The sequence below is a fragment of the Tinamus guttatus genome, unplaced genomic scaffold (assembly GCF_059628265.1).
Source record: "Tinamus guttatus ecotype Peru unplaced genomic scaffold, ASM5962826v1 Tinamus_guttatus_pri_ptg000456l, whole genome shotgun sequence".
Classification (NCBI taxonomy): Eukaryota; Metazoa; Chordata; class Aves; order Tinamiformes; family Tinamidae; genus Tinamus; species Tinamus guttatus.
In genome coordinates this window covers 780,303-794,795 of record NW_028288990.1, presented here as the reverse complement: position 1 = coordinate 794,795, position 14,493 = coordinate 780,303, and the positions used below count along the sequence as shown (strand labels likewise).

Sequence of the window (14,493 nt, the reverse complement as noted above, 5' to 3'; positions counted from 1 at the left end):
AAAAAAAAACAAGTTGTTTTAAAAAGACCTGCCTGGATGCTACCCTGTGCCACGTGCTCTGGGTGTCCCTGCTGGAGCAGGGGGATTGGACTAGATGATCTCTAGAGATCCCTTCCAACCTCAGCCATTCTGTGACTCTGACTCTGTGACCTAATAACAGAAACTCACACAGCTACTATTTCTACAGAAATGTTTGGCTGGGACAGATTAGCTTCTAAGTCATTTTCCTTGAAAGTTTTTAGCCAAAACATCCTACCAGGTCTTATGTTCGTATCTGTTGTGATATCTTCCAGAGATTATCTGGAAGCCTTGAATTGACTCATTTATGCTATTTCTGCTATGTCATGTTAATGGACAGTGGCCAACATGATAAGAGGCACTGAAAATAAATGTCACAAGCTGGAGTTGCTCTCTGCCCTGATGGAATTACAAGATCAAATATGACAAATTGACTAGCGAGAACTTTAGGGAAAAAGGAGTTCAGGAGTAACATTAATAGATAACATGAGGTTTATGATTTTTCAGATTCCTTATGAGCACAATTGCATTGAATCATACTTCACTGTCTGGTCTTAAATAGTGATTCATCATCACGTTTCCCCAGTGCAGAATCTGAATATCAATAACATATGATGAGCTAAGTTCAGTTGAAATAAGGGAGGCTTCTTAGAGACTGCATCTATGCAGGTGGATAATCGCAGCATGGTTGTTAGCACAGCAAACATCAGGCTTTCCTTTCCCCTATATTTGGTTTATTTACATTTTCATGCAATACCTTGTAAATAGGGACCAGTCAGTCCATTAATTTCAAGCTCCATGGAAGTCTCTGTAATCAGCTAACCGTAAGGACAGAACTGTTGTCGGAAACTACATGATTTCTCATTTGCTGTGTGCCTCTCGCTGTGTCTCTTAGTTTCCAACTCTACTCTTTTTACAATTTCAGCACTGAATTACATCCAATATGTAGTATATCTCAGGCGAAGCAAGACCTTGATGAACAGCATGGTGATAAGAGGCACAGACGATCTGCGACTGAAGATTTTATTTCCTACAATGGCATAGGGTTTGGTCCAGCAGAGAAAGAATTTGACTACGGTTTATGCAATGAAGTAGTTAATGTAGCTTGTTCACCTAAACCCGATGCTTTCAATCCATGTGAAGATATCATGGGATACAACATTCTCAGAGTCCTGATATGGTTTATCAGCATCCTGGCTATCACTGGGAACATCGTTGTCCTTGTTATTTTAATAAGCAGCCAATACAAACTCACTGTACCTCGGTTTCTGATGTGCAATCTGGCATTTGCAGACCTCTGCATCGGTATCTACCTCATGTTGATTGCATCTGTAGATATCCAGACCAAAAGCCAGTATTACAACTATGCCATAGATTGGCAAACTGGGGCAGGATGTAATGCCGCAGGATTTTTTACAGTGTTTGCAAGTGAGCTCTCAGTCTACACCCTGACTGCGATAACTCTGGAAAGGTGGCACACCATCACCTATGCCATGCAGCTGGACCGCAAGGTTCGGCTTCGTCATGCCGTGGTTATAATGATTTTTGGCTGGATGTTTGCCTTCACAGTGGCACTTCTCCCTGTCTTTGGAGTCAGCAGCTATATGAAGGTCAGCATCTGTTTGCCCATGGATATAGAAACATCATTTTCTCAGACTTATGTTATTTTTCTTTTAGTGCTGAATGTACTTGCATTTGTGATCATAAGTGCCTGCTACATCTGCATATATTTCACTGTGAGAAACCCTAATGTCATCTCTTCAAACAGCGACACCAAGATTGCCAAACGCATGGCCATACTGATCTTCACAGACTTCCTCTGCATGGCACCAATATCTTTTTTTGCAATATCAGCCTCACTAAAGGTTCCTCTCATCACAGTGTCCAAATCCAAGATTCTTTTGGTTTTGTTTTTCCCCATCAATTCATGTGCCAACCCTTTCCTCTATGCCATTTTCACAAAGACTTTCCGAAGGGATTTTTTCATTCTGCTGAGTAAGTTTGGTTGCTGCGAAATGCAAGCCCAGATTTACAGAACAGAGACCTCCTCATCTGCTCATAATTTCCACACAAGAAATGGCCATTACATTTCTGCATCAAAACACAGTGATGGTACTATTTATTCACTAGCTCCTCTGAATCACTTGAACTGAAATGCTTGCCTGAATTTGTGTCTGAGGCAGTGTGATAATGTTTCCACTGTGAATTTGAATATGATTTGAACATAGTATGTAAAACTACTTTTTATGGGGAAATGTTTTTATTTCCACATTGTGGGTGTCTTTGTTCAATGAACAGCCATCAGAAATGACACATAATCGAGAACTGATGTTCTTGAAGGACAAAGACCAAAACTTCAGTATGCACTGAAATGTCCTAGTGGAATTGTTTCAAGAAACAAGTGAGCTGTACAAACTCATATCTCCTGTTATACTTCATCCTAGTAAGCATTTAGAGGCTTACTTAGAATTAAGTACTAACTGTATAGAGGTGAAAGAAAAAATACTTAGATTTTTTTTTTTTATCTGTGAAGCAGGTAAAATGTGAAGCATCTGTGAAGCAGATGCAAGGACAAAGTAATTTGCTTTTTTATTATTATTAATTAATCAGATCTCCCAGGGTTACAGGAGGCAGAAAGCCAATCTTTCTTCAGCACATTCTTACTAGGAATGAGACTACCTTGTGTTTCTGCTTCTGTTTGCCACAGCACATAACTAGGTGGCCTCTCCAGGTAGGCTGGTTGGTGTTAAAAGTTCCTCCCTGCAAGGACTTGCCATACTCTGCACAGAAGCGTCATGTTGGGTAGGAGCTGTGTAGATCTAGACTGCCAGGGTCACAGAACTAGACCACATTTGTGTTTGGATCAAGAAGTCTGGTTGGGTTTGGAGGGAGTTTGCTTGTTTGTTTTCAAGATGAGAAAGAGCAAGAGAAGCCCTTTGTAAAGAGGAGGATGTTTTCTCAAGTTGGGTTGGAAAGGCTTTGCGAAGCTTTGGGCATGGCAACATGGGCCATGGTGCCACTTTAAAACAATTCCTAAGGCATGTTTCCTCTACAGCACTATTAGTGCTGTGGACTCTCTGGACTACACAGGAGACTTATGTTCAAAATTTGGCCTTGGAAAATCTGACCCAAAGCTTTTGCAAAATCCTAAGATTTCTCTCTCCTTTTCCCATCAAAAAAAAAAAAAAATCCTTTGTGTGCACATTGTCACAAATGGTCCAGAAAGGGTCCGGAAAAATCTGAAAAAAAAGAGCTGTTTTCTGCATATGTTTGAATAACAGCAACAACAATAAAAATCTCTTACTCAAGGTTTCCTACTTTTACAGGGGTTTTGAATAACATCTCCATGAATCAGCATGTAATTTGAATGCCAAACTTTGTGGGTTAGCCATACCAGCTTACATCAAACATTTTGGAGTTCTGCTGCTTGTGTGCAAGTACATGGATGCTAGGGAACTTGAGAGAAAGTGCCAGGTTAGGAGCCTGGACTTCATTCCTGGCTCACAGACATTTTCAAGTTCGTGCCCCATGGGATTATAAATCCTTGGAGTCCTCATCGTTAAATGTGATGAGCTTAGAGCTTTAATTTTTTCCTGCCTACAATTCTTAAAAATTTAGCAGCAATTTTTGATGCTTCCATCCATATTTTCCTCCTGTCATCAGCTTCACGTTTTAGCATCTGAACCTCATATGAATAACTACAGGAGATGATTACTCAGTCAGTCTAAGCTAGGTAAGGAAATATCAGCTCTCTACTGCATAAACAGGGAAGATCAAAGATAGCGTAGATTAGTAGGAGGGATTTTCATTTCTCGGCGCAAGTAACCCTCCTTCCAAGAGCCAGGAGAAGGAAGAATCGAAGTAAAACAGTCTCACTCTGGGAAGCTCTTCTGACTGCTCAGAGGAATCACTTCTTCACAAACACTGTGCCATGCAGTGGAGTATCCAGCCATTAAAACCCAACCAGATGGAAGTGTTTGAATGATGATAGGCAGAAATGACAAATATTTTAGTCACATTGGAGGAAGACTTTCTTGAACTTACTCCTGCTCCAAAATATCAGGGGCGTTCCTTGGCAAATGGTAGGCCAGACTTACTGACAAATGGGGCAGCATTCTTGTAGCATGCCACACATTTTTGCCTGAGTCCTGACCAATTTCCAAGGAAATAAGGTGAAAACTGGGTCAGCCTTTGAAAAGCAGTCATTCTGAATTTTCTTCTGATTATACATCTCACAGACTTAGAAAGTATGCTCTATGCTTCCAGGATGCAGTCCTCAGTCCTTGTGCACTAGAAGTGCCTTACTCAACAAGTAGCCATGTTAAGCATAGTATTAGCACTCGCTGGGTCAAGTACAGCTCATTCTAACTTAGCCTGTCACAAGAAATGCTGTTTGTTTGGATCTTCCATATGCTCTCCTGTGTATGTGGGACACACAAGCTTGGTCCAGTTCATCTGCTTCTCATGACATTTGCAGAGACAGGTCCTAGCTAAATGTGCTCTGTGACCAAAGACAGGACAGGGTCAGGTCCTGTAACCACAGGTCAGAGCAGGGCCCAAAGGACATGGCTATCTAGCCCACAACTCTTTCCCAGGGATGATACTTGAGCAGTAAATACAGCCTGAATAACCAAACATCTCACCTTATCCCTCCAGGAGAGCACAGAAATGCTGGTACCACTGTTTGCCTGTAAAGAAAGAGGAGAGGGCTTAAGACACAAGTCATCCTGCTCACACCTACTGCTCATGCACAGACTTCCTGTGGTAGTCTGGCTCCTGGCAGCAGCTGCAAAACTGGGATCCAAACCTTGTGCTGCCAGGACCAAACTTCCCTCTTGAAGTCCTCAGATCTCTTTGGCTTTCATTTCTCTCTGCATTTTAATTTTAAGCATCTTCCAAATTGGAAAGGGGTACAGTAGGTAGGACCCATGTCTGTTGGTATTTGTGGAATATTGGTCCTTTTACAGTTGTTTTTAAAGCAGCATTTTTTTTTCTTTGAAGAAAATAGTGTAAGAAAATGTGACATACATTTTATTCATGCTTGTAATGTATAAAATGCCTGCTGGTGTCTGGTGTGGATTTTCTCAGCACTGAACATGTTTATGCATGTAATCTTTAGCTATTTTGCATTTCCATTTCTGAAATCTATTTTAATAAAACCAATATCAAAACAAAGTGCCTTGAGAACAAGTGTACAGCTAGAGTTATGCTGCCAAAGTATGCAATAAATATTAGTGCTTATCTGGAGAGCTCCATTTGTGCAGTGCAGCCTCCGCAGCCGGGGTCATTGTGACCTACTAATGAAACTTGCCTGACGAAAGACACCACTGAGAAAACCCTTCTGTATTCTCACACAGAGGTAAGAGGAAGGTATGTCTGAAGCCACTTGGATAACTCAATAGCACTGGCTTGGCGTTGTTGGAAGCCAACTTATTCTATTAATTCACATTTCTTAAGGAATAAGAAATAAGATGAGACATTTTTTCCAGTGCCGGAAACACATCAACGGGCCACGGGGGACGGCAGAGCCCAGTCTCTGCTTAGCTGTGGCACACAAGAGTTGCTGTGTCAGCCTTGGCCTTAGCTTGCAGCCCATTGCCAGTTAGCTCAGAAAACCATCTGCCAGCTGCAAACACTGCAGTTTCCTGGTTGCTTTCCTCCCTACCTGTACATGGCACCCTGCATCTGGCTCTCAGTGTTCACCCAGCCCCAGAAAAATTCCTGATTAGAGGCACGTAAGGTCTTTGCTCCTGTTGAAGCTGTCTGACTGCCACAAAGAGACAGCCCTGCTGACAGCCTTTTTACTGCCCACAAGCTTTTTTTCCATCTCTTCGACAGCAGCATGGCACCCTGAGACCTATGCATTGTGGGGAACTGATGAAGGGCTGGAGGTGCAATGCTCCCACACAGCAAGTGTTTGCTAGCGAAGGGAGAAACAGGCCCGGATGGACTGAAGCCCATGGGTAATGGGAGCAGCTGGTCAAAAGCATCACTAAAAACTAAAGCCTGACTCTGTGGAGGGGATGAATTATGAAATATTTTCTTTACATCACTGTAGGGGTTGCACAAAGTCTCCAAAGAGGGTCCCTTGTTAGAAGGCAGGTCTACGTTTGCACTTAGCATTTCAAGATGAAGCTTTGTATCCCATTTACTAAGCCTCAAATTCATTTAACCACTTTTCTTTCTTGTATATCCCCTCCTAATGATAGAATCATAGAATCATAGAATGTTTAAGGTTGGAAGGGACCTCTAGAGATCATCTAGCCCAACCCCCCTGCACACGCAGGGTCACCTAGAGCACGTGGCACAGGACTGCATCCAAGCGGGTTTTGAAGATCTCCAGAGAAGGAGACTCCAGAACCTCTCTGGGCAGCCTGTTCCAGTGCTCTGTCACCCTCACTGTTAAGAAATTTTTCCTTAAGTTCCTATGGAATTTTTGATGTTTCAGTTTCCGGCCATTTCTTCTAGTCCTATCAGTGGCCACCACTGAAAAGAGACCATCCCCGTCCTCTGCACTCCCTCCCTTGAGGTATTTATATACACTCCTTCCACTGAGGACACAGGAGATAATCTTACATTTAATTTGTGCAGTTTTGTCATTAAGAAGAGTTAATAATACGAAATGATTTATCCTCAAGGAATAATTTAACCATCCCCTCTTTCCCCTGCCCAAGCTACGAACAAAAGAAGAAAAACAGTCTGGTTCAAATAGTCAGACAAGCACATACAGACCTCCTCACACTACTGCATCCTTAATATGGGCATATGTAACCTCCCACTGTGTAGGCAAACTTGAACTGTATGTACATGCTTCCTTCAGAGCAAGTTTGCAGAATAAGAACTTACTTTCAGGTGCATATTTTAAAATCTGGCCCTTGTTGCTTTAAAAGATTGAAGCATAGGAGCAAGATTTTACAGCTGTCATCGGGATAATTAAATTCTTCATTAACAGTTGTTCTTGAACCAGTAGGTGACCTTTAATTGGAGATGAAAAGTGCTCAGGAAGGGATCTGAGGCATTAAGGAACTGCAGAGGCTTCTTCCCTTTCCCCATCCCTCCTACCCTCTTCCCTCCTTCCCAAAGCCGTTGAAAACCTCTTCTTTTTCCCAGAGAAGTGATGTGGGATGAGGTTAGGAATGTGGTTCCAGGCCTAACATGGCAGATGAATACCTCATTTAACTTTGTCATAACTAAAATATTGTATTTTTTTTCTCTCTCACAGACTTTGCCACATGTTCCCCGAGTCTTTGCTGCACCAGCCTGTACTCCCACAGCAGAAGAGCAATGCTCTTGGAGAAATCACCTTGGCCAGCAAGGGTGCATAGGTGGGAATAGGCTGTATTTTGGGAGAATTCTGGGCAGTATGAGACAGTAAAGACTCTTCTGCTTTCTGGCATCCTAATAGCCAGAGCTGAAATTCTAAAATGTAGCTCCCAGGGGACAAGCAGTAGGAATTAGCACAGAAAATTCCACGGAGAGACAAGTTTAAAGAAAAGTCACAGTGGAAGTTTTTATTTCATTGTTGCCTGTGTTAAGGAACAAAGAAGCAAGAGAAAGGTAAAATCAAGCTGCGTAAATCATGCATATGTGATCTCTGTGGGAAAGGAAAGCAGCTCCATCGGGCCATGTAGGTTGCACTGTCACCCATGGGCTTCACTTGGGGCCTTTGCTGTGCCCTGCTTGGGAGCTACAAAACACTAACTGGCTTTCTGCTCCCCCAGGTCCTCCTTTCCTTGCCTGTAATACCTGAGCAAGCATCTGCAAAGCCCTCCATGTAGGCCTTGTGCTCTTTCCTCATCACTGGCTCAGGTTTACCCATCTTGGTCTTTTCCAGCTTTGATGGTTTGTGCTGCCTGTGCTTAGGAATGCTCCATTTTCAACTGAAATCATGAATAAAGAGTCCCTGACCCTTAGAAATACTGCCTCAGAAACTGGTAATTAGAAGGTTGCTGTGCAATCTGCCTGTTGCTCTTTATCTACTGGAGTGTACGTATGTTTTCCTGCTGCTTTCCAGTTTCTGTCTCCCGTTTTGGTTATTTTTTAAGTGATTATTGTGAGAGTAACTGGCCTTTCCCAAACTTAGAAAATTCTGCTTTAAAACAGTTGGCGTTCAAGCCAGTTGAGAGCAATAAATCAGCGTGCAACTCACAGCTCCCTCTCCCTGCCTCCTGCAGATTCCCAGGTTTATTGTTTATTTTATTATTAAAAAAAAGTCTAATCTATTTTTAATAATTTAAATAATAATATAATTAAAATATTACAGTTCAGAGCATCCCTTTGCCCCCCATTGCCAAATGCAGCTTCATATTATCTTACCAAAGTGTTTTATGACACGCAGCTTTCTCGGGTGTCCTGGGAAAGGCTGGGCAAGGAGGAGAGAGCCAACACAGGCTGGTGGAAGCTGTAAGAGGAGAGGGCCAAACTGGGGCAGCTTTCAGATGGCTCTCCCATTCTGAAGGGACCATCTGGATCCAAGGAAAAGGGGAAGATTTTCCATTTCCATTCCTGTGTCATTGTCTGCACTGAGGCAAGAGAGACGCCCCCGACTTGGGGTCCCAGTGCACATCTATATGGCAGGAGACAATACCAAATACCAAGTGAACAGGGGCACCAGAAAGAGGGGGTTTGCTTACAGCAGAGATAACTTGCCTGGACTAGCCAAAAAACAAGTTGAAGTAGATTTTTTTTCCATGATATGTGGCCATATCTGCATTTCTGCATGTTGACTTAAGCAAGAGCCAGCGTTTGAGGTGGGTATTTCCTCCTAAGTACAGCTTCTCCTGCCACCTGGTTCCAGCTCTGCCCTGCACTACTGGTTCCCCTCTTCCCTCAGTTCCTACCCTGGCCACTCCGACACTTCCAGGCTATGTTATTGCCCCTTCCCTGGACTGTGGTATCGTCTCATGGGATTCCAGTGAAGTCACAACTGAACCAACTCATTAGTCACCAAAAAAAAAAAAAAAGGCTTTTTGGACTCCCTGGAGTCTATTTTTTCACAGAAAGGTGTTGTTTACCACATGGTAACTCTCTGCCAACAGAATATTCTTTCCATTTATTTAGCACCATCATAACTTATGCTCAGCTTCATCCTCTGTGCTACAGCAGTCTGCTCAGTCAGTCATCAACTTGCTAGTGCCTTTGCTCTGTCTTCACTTTGGCCAGATCCCAGTGTGCATAAAGGTCCCAAAGGTCTCTGTCCTGCTTCAGTTAAATCATTTTGCTTTTGGCAACTCCTCCCTCACATCTTGCATAGCATCACTGGGCAGTTTTGCCACGGCTAAATTTCGTCCCAGATGCATTTTAGACATGAAGGAGGAAACTATGGAAAGAACTTGCATTGCCAACTGCAATTTGCAAAAAGCCATGGGATCATGTGGTGTTAAAGCAGCAGACAGCCATAAATGTGTCACAAGTTAAAAAAAGTCATTAGCTTAGTCAGGTCTAATGCACATTTCCTTGGCTGATAGAGTGGCGCTCATTTCCACACCTCACTCATGTTTGCAAAGCTTTGAGTAATGGCAGTGTGCAGATAAGACAAGGAACACAAGGCTGGTCCCTGCAGGAGACCTGGAGCGCTTGGGTAGCCAGAACCTCATGAGCAGACTTTCTTTGAAGACCTGAGTTTTTAAGAGCTGTTTAGTCTTGGAAACTGTTTTGGGAAGGGGCTATGAGGTAAGATGAGGATCTGGCATATTTCACTTAGTACTTAGCTAGGCAAAGTCCGATTCCCATTGGACATTTCCTACCCTCACAGTTTCTCTGCGCTTCCCAGAAGACCACAAAAATAAAGAGGCTTTGGAAGAGTGAGCCTGGAGAAGGAGTCAGCGCTGACAGCATGATGAGAATTACTAATGACAGAGGGATGGACAGTGTCCAGGAAAACAAGACATGATAAAGCAGTTAACAGGACCTTCTGCCATATGTCAGAAGTAGAATGATTTTCTTCAGGCAGTACCCAGAAACAAGACATTATTGGTGGAAAGTCTTCCAGGTCCTATGCTCTTCAGTCAGCAAAGAGGCAAGCGCAAAGAGGCAGTCAGAGACAACTCCTAGAGGATTTTCATCAAAGACTTTTTTCCTTTTTTAACATCGGTGAATGCTGAAGAAACCGTGTCTGGGGAAGGGGAGAGAGAGAAGGAGTCTTAAAATAAGGCTATACAAATAATTCTTATGAGAGGAGTGAAAAGGATTGCACCAAGGAAGTTCATAAAAAAAAAAAGCGATGTTAATTTTTCTAAACAGGAGCTCCTGTGAGCAATGACTTGCACAAAGAATACTATTCATCCCTGCTCAGAGAACCAGCCCAAGGATCATTGCCACAATAAATGACCTTCAAAGGGGGGCTGGCATAATGTGTAAGCTGTGTGCTGGTCTTCCGCACTGCAGCGTGTTGCAGGCCAAGGAGGAGGCGGTGTTTGCTCTACACCTAGGAAAAACCACCCGTGTCGGCCCCCACCAAGCCGCTCCAAACACTTATCTGCTTACATGTCCTTTTGGCAGCAAGGCCTTGCATCACAGAATAGCACCAGAGTGACTTGCTATTTTGAAAAAAAAAAAAAGGCACGTGATAAAAATATTTCACTTAGACACAACGCCAGCGAGTTCCTCTGCTGCAGTTGGCTGAATTTCTGCACAGAGGAAAAAAAGTAAAGAAAAACATGCCGCATCCCCAAGGGCACAGCACTGCTTTTACTAGTGCTGGAAGCAAGTTTCCAACCGCCTCATTATCTCTGGGCTTTATCTCCATCTCATGAAAATGGTCCCTTTTGATCCAAGTCCTTCCTACCACCAAAGACCTTGCCTGGGGGGCAACATTGCCTGGGCCACAGGCAGTGTCCCTCTCCCTGCCTGGTACCAACTGCTTCACTAGCTAGAAAAGAAGCCACAACTCTGCCATCATTAATGCTCCTTCTCATCCTTGATCTCCTTCATTATCCACAAAACTGTACCATTTTTGTCACCCACATACCTATTTTCCTCCACGACTCTCCAGCATATGTGCTCCCCCTTTCTCTCTCTTTGCTTGTGTGCTTGCTCTTTCTCTTCCCTTCACCCATCTCTGAACCAACCCTTCCTCACTTTCCTCTTGCCTCAGCACTTGCCCATAAGGGATACCAATTATAGAGTTGCAAGTAATTCTGAAATACAAACATATTTTAACCATGAATGCTCTCTCTAAAAACTAAGGATGTATTGATTTTGTGTGTGTGCGTTTTCTTCTTCCATAACATTCCTGGCAAACCCAAAAGGCTCTGTGAAATGAATACTGAGTTTTCACTTGCGTCAGAAATGACTTTTTTATCAAAAGAAACATTTCAATGTCCTCTTCCTGCCTTCTATACATACATTTCTTGTCTCTCTTCCTCTGCACACATAAGAGCATGCTGCTTTTTTTATTTCTCTCTCATTTTTCCACTCCGCGCTCACAAGTGCAGGCCAGGAGCTCTGCTTCCTGGGCAGATGTTTCACTTGTGACGGGAACAGCCTGAAGTCTACGCAGAGCTCGGTGGCAGTCCCCAAGACACGCAGGAGCTGTGCAGCAGAGGGGTCGGGATGCTCGTGGTGGCCGTGCCCACTGTCCTCGCTCCTGGAGCAGAGCAGCCGGGACTGGGGGCCCTGGCGCGCGCCTGTGATCCTCCACACCGCTCCCTAGCTGCTCCCTGTGCAGGGGTTAAGTCACAGTGGCAGGGAAATGTCTCCAGTCTCAACCCGCCCATATTAATAATTCAGGAGCTTCCCTTTCCTCTTAAAGTAGAAAGCAGCTGTCTTGGATGTCTGCAGCACCCGGTGCTTTGAATGCAGATGCAGCAGCGCTCTCCACCCCTGTTTTTCGGCTGCTGTTTCTGTTACATCTTTCAGCATTATTTATAACCTGGTTGTTTTGCTTTCTAGCCTGTTCCAGGAACGGACTCCAGGCTTTCGTCTTGGAGCAGCTCCAAAGGCAGCAGTGTGTTTTTCTTCCTCCCTTCCTGCACCTGCAGCTTTACAGGGTTTTTATGGAGAGTTCATCTAACCCTTTCCATGCCGTGACCGAGGCTGAAGGAGCCGTTATGCTTTTCCTTCACACTTTTCCACAGGGAAAGACACTACCTCTCTGACCCCACAAAAGAGATGTGGGGGGCCACCTACGACTTTTGTTTGTCTCATAGGAAAATACTAGATTTGAGTGAACATGAGTGATGATATGATGCCCATATGCAGGACTAGCAGCAGAGGACTTGCTGCTTTCAGCATAGAGAAGTGGTCACCTTTACTTTGCAAAAGTTCCTCTGTGCATTTGGTCAAGCTCCTCTCAAACTCTGAGCCCTTTGGACAAATGGCATAAGGTTTCTGCAGGACTTTTAGGTCCTGCCACTTCAGGGACCGTTGTAGAGTCCCGTCTGTGAAGAAAGAAATGGAAACCAGACATTCTGGAAGTCGTTCTGGAAGCCGTGTTGCGCTGGCTGCTCCACTCCACCTCAAAGCCACGTCAAATCCAACGGGGGTGGGAAGGATGGCCGGGATGGGCCGGGCAGCCGAGGCCGCACCTGCTGTGGCGGGCAGGGTGACCTCTGGCATGTCCCTATCGCCCGGCCCAGGAAGCACCGCCCGGAGCCAAGGCTGCCCTCACGCTGGGCCCGGAGCCCCCTCACGCTGGGCCCGGAGCCTCCTCCTGGCGCGGGCAGGGAGTTGCTGTGGGAACAGCATGTCTGACGCCTCCCCCACGCAGCTGCTCCGCACACTGGGAAGGGAAAAGTCACATCCTACCCGCTCCAAGTGCCAAGCGGCTGGGCGCTTCCCAAGGCTCTGGGGAGAGCAAAGATGTGAGACTTGCCCCATGCACACGTGGGTTTCGCTGAATTCACCCCGTTGGGAAACACCGTATTCAGCATGTGCCCCTCTCTGCTCTGGTAGCAACAACAAAGTGTAGGTAAAATAAAGGACCATGAACAGGTAGATCACCGGGCATGATCGGGGTTACAGTTTCTGCAGGCTACCTAAAGGAGCCCCTGCTTGCACTTATTTAGCTATTCCAGCTGTTGATGCAGAGAGGAGTTAGGATACATTTAATTCCAGGTGAAAAGCTGGAGGCAGCACTACATGCATGAGCAAATCCCTATGGGAGAGCAGCAGAAAAGATTCACTTCCAGTAGAAAGGCAGACATTCATCTTAATATCTCTTCTGTCACCTACAGCTGCAGATATGTCATTTTGCTGCTCTTCCTCCTCCTTCTCAAATCATCATTTTACCTCTACAAAAATGCAGGAAAATAGATTTTATTTCCCACCCTCCAATAGATTCACATTCACTTCAGGACACCAGTCCATAGGTGGGTGAAGATTCACAGCAGGCTTTCAAATTCTCTCACACTTCTCCAGGTTTTTGTGTTTATGGGGCAAAAAGACTAATTTTCTCAATAGAAAGACTTGGTAGTTTGGGGACTCATGTTTGCTCTGCGCTAGGTAAGGTCCACATAGAGGGTCCAAGTAGCTCCAAGAAGACACATAAGCACCACAGCTAAACTTCTTCCTAGGGAGGAAGAAGAGCCTCAAAGCTGACTCATGGAGACCAAGAAAGTACGTGTTTTTCCTGTGTCCTTGGACAAAAGTGGATGCCCGCATTATGACTCTTAAATGCAGAGAGTTTAAAAGAGCAGCAGCAGCAGCTCCCGCTGATGATTTACTCTGAATTGATTCCTGGTATCAGATGGAGCTTTGCGCTGATGCTGGGAAATCTTCCCTAATATGAAAGCAAGTTTATATGCTGAAAAAGTAATAATCTAAGAAACAGCATTTCCAAGTTTCTAGATATACCACCATCAGCTAGTAAAATACCACGATTTTTGCCATACATTGGCCTAGTATGTTCTCTTTTTTACTTCTGAATGATAATGGCATAAAATGGCACTTGCTTTGAAAAACCTGAGAAATTCATGAAAATTAAAACAACAGCAGCAAAACAAAGCAAAACAAAATCATAAAAACAAAACAATAACAACAACAAAAAACCCTTAAAACACAACCACGTTCCTAGAGCTATTATTGGAAAGATTGCCACACGCGTGTGAAACTCCAGGAGGGAATGTGTGCAGACAGCTGGCTCAGCATAAACCACAAACATTTACATCAGTGCTATATTAAATGCAATCATACATTCCAAAGGGGAGATACAGTACAAATTAAATTACCCAACCTATTAGCGTGTTTGGACACCCAAAAGGGGAAAGTGCCAGTGAAGTGCTTTTTCCAGCAAGGGTAGCAAAACCACAACTGGGTGTCCAGCAGCAGCAAAACACGAACACAACAGGGGAAAGTAGTAAAACGTCCTTCTGCAGAGGCTGCAGCCACAGCTGGGTCCTGATGGAAGAGCAGCTTTTCCCAGGAGCAACCAGCAAGGAGGGACCAGAGCTCTGCTGCTGCTCGCTGCTCTTCCCACATCTCATCAGCATCATTCTTGGTGCAGTCTGCACGGGCAGCAAGCTGCTCTGTGCCCAA

At 44.4% G+C, this 14,493-nt stretch overlaps 1 protein-coding gene across 2 annotated transcripts in view; it reads left to right on the top strand.

Annotated features, from left to right (window-relative positions):
• The window catches only part of FSHR (follicle stimulating hormone receptor), an 82,272-nt gene extending 79,882 nt beyond the window's left edge, over window positions 1–2,390 (top strand). For both annotated transcript variants that reach the window (XM_010213464.2, XM_088532160.1), the window contains one exon: window positions 944–2,390. In XM_010213464.2, the coding sequence (XP_010211766.1) occupies window positions 944–2,171 (1,228 nt within the window). In that variant the 3' untranslated portion in view covers window positions 2,172–2,390. The remainder of the gene's footprint in view (window positions 1–943) is intronic.
• Window positions 2,391–14,493: the final 12,103 nt, after the last annotated feature.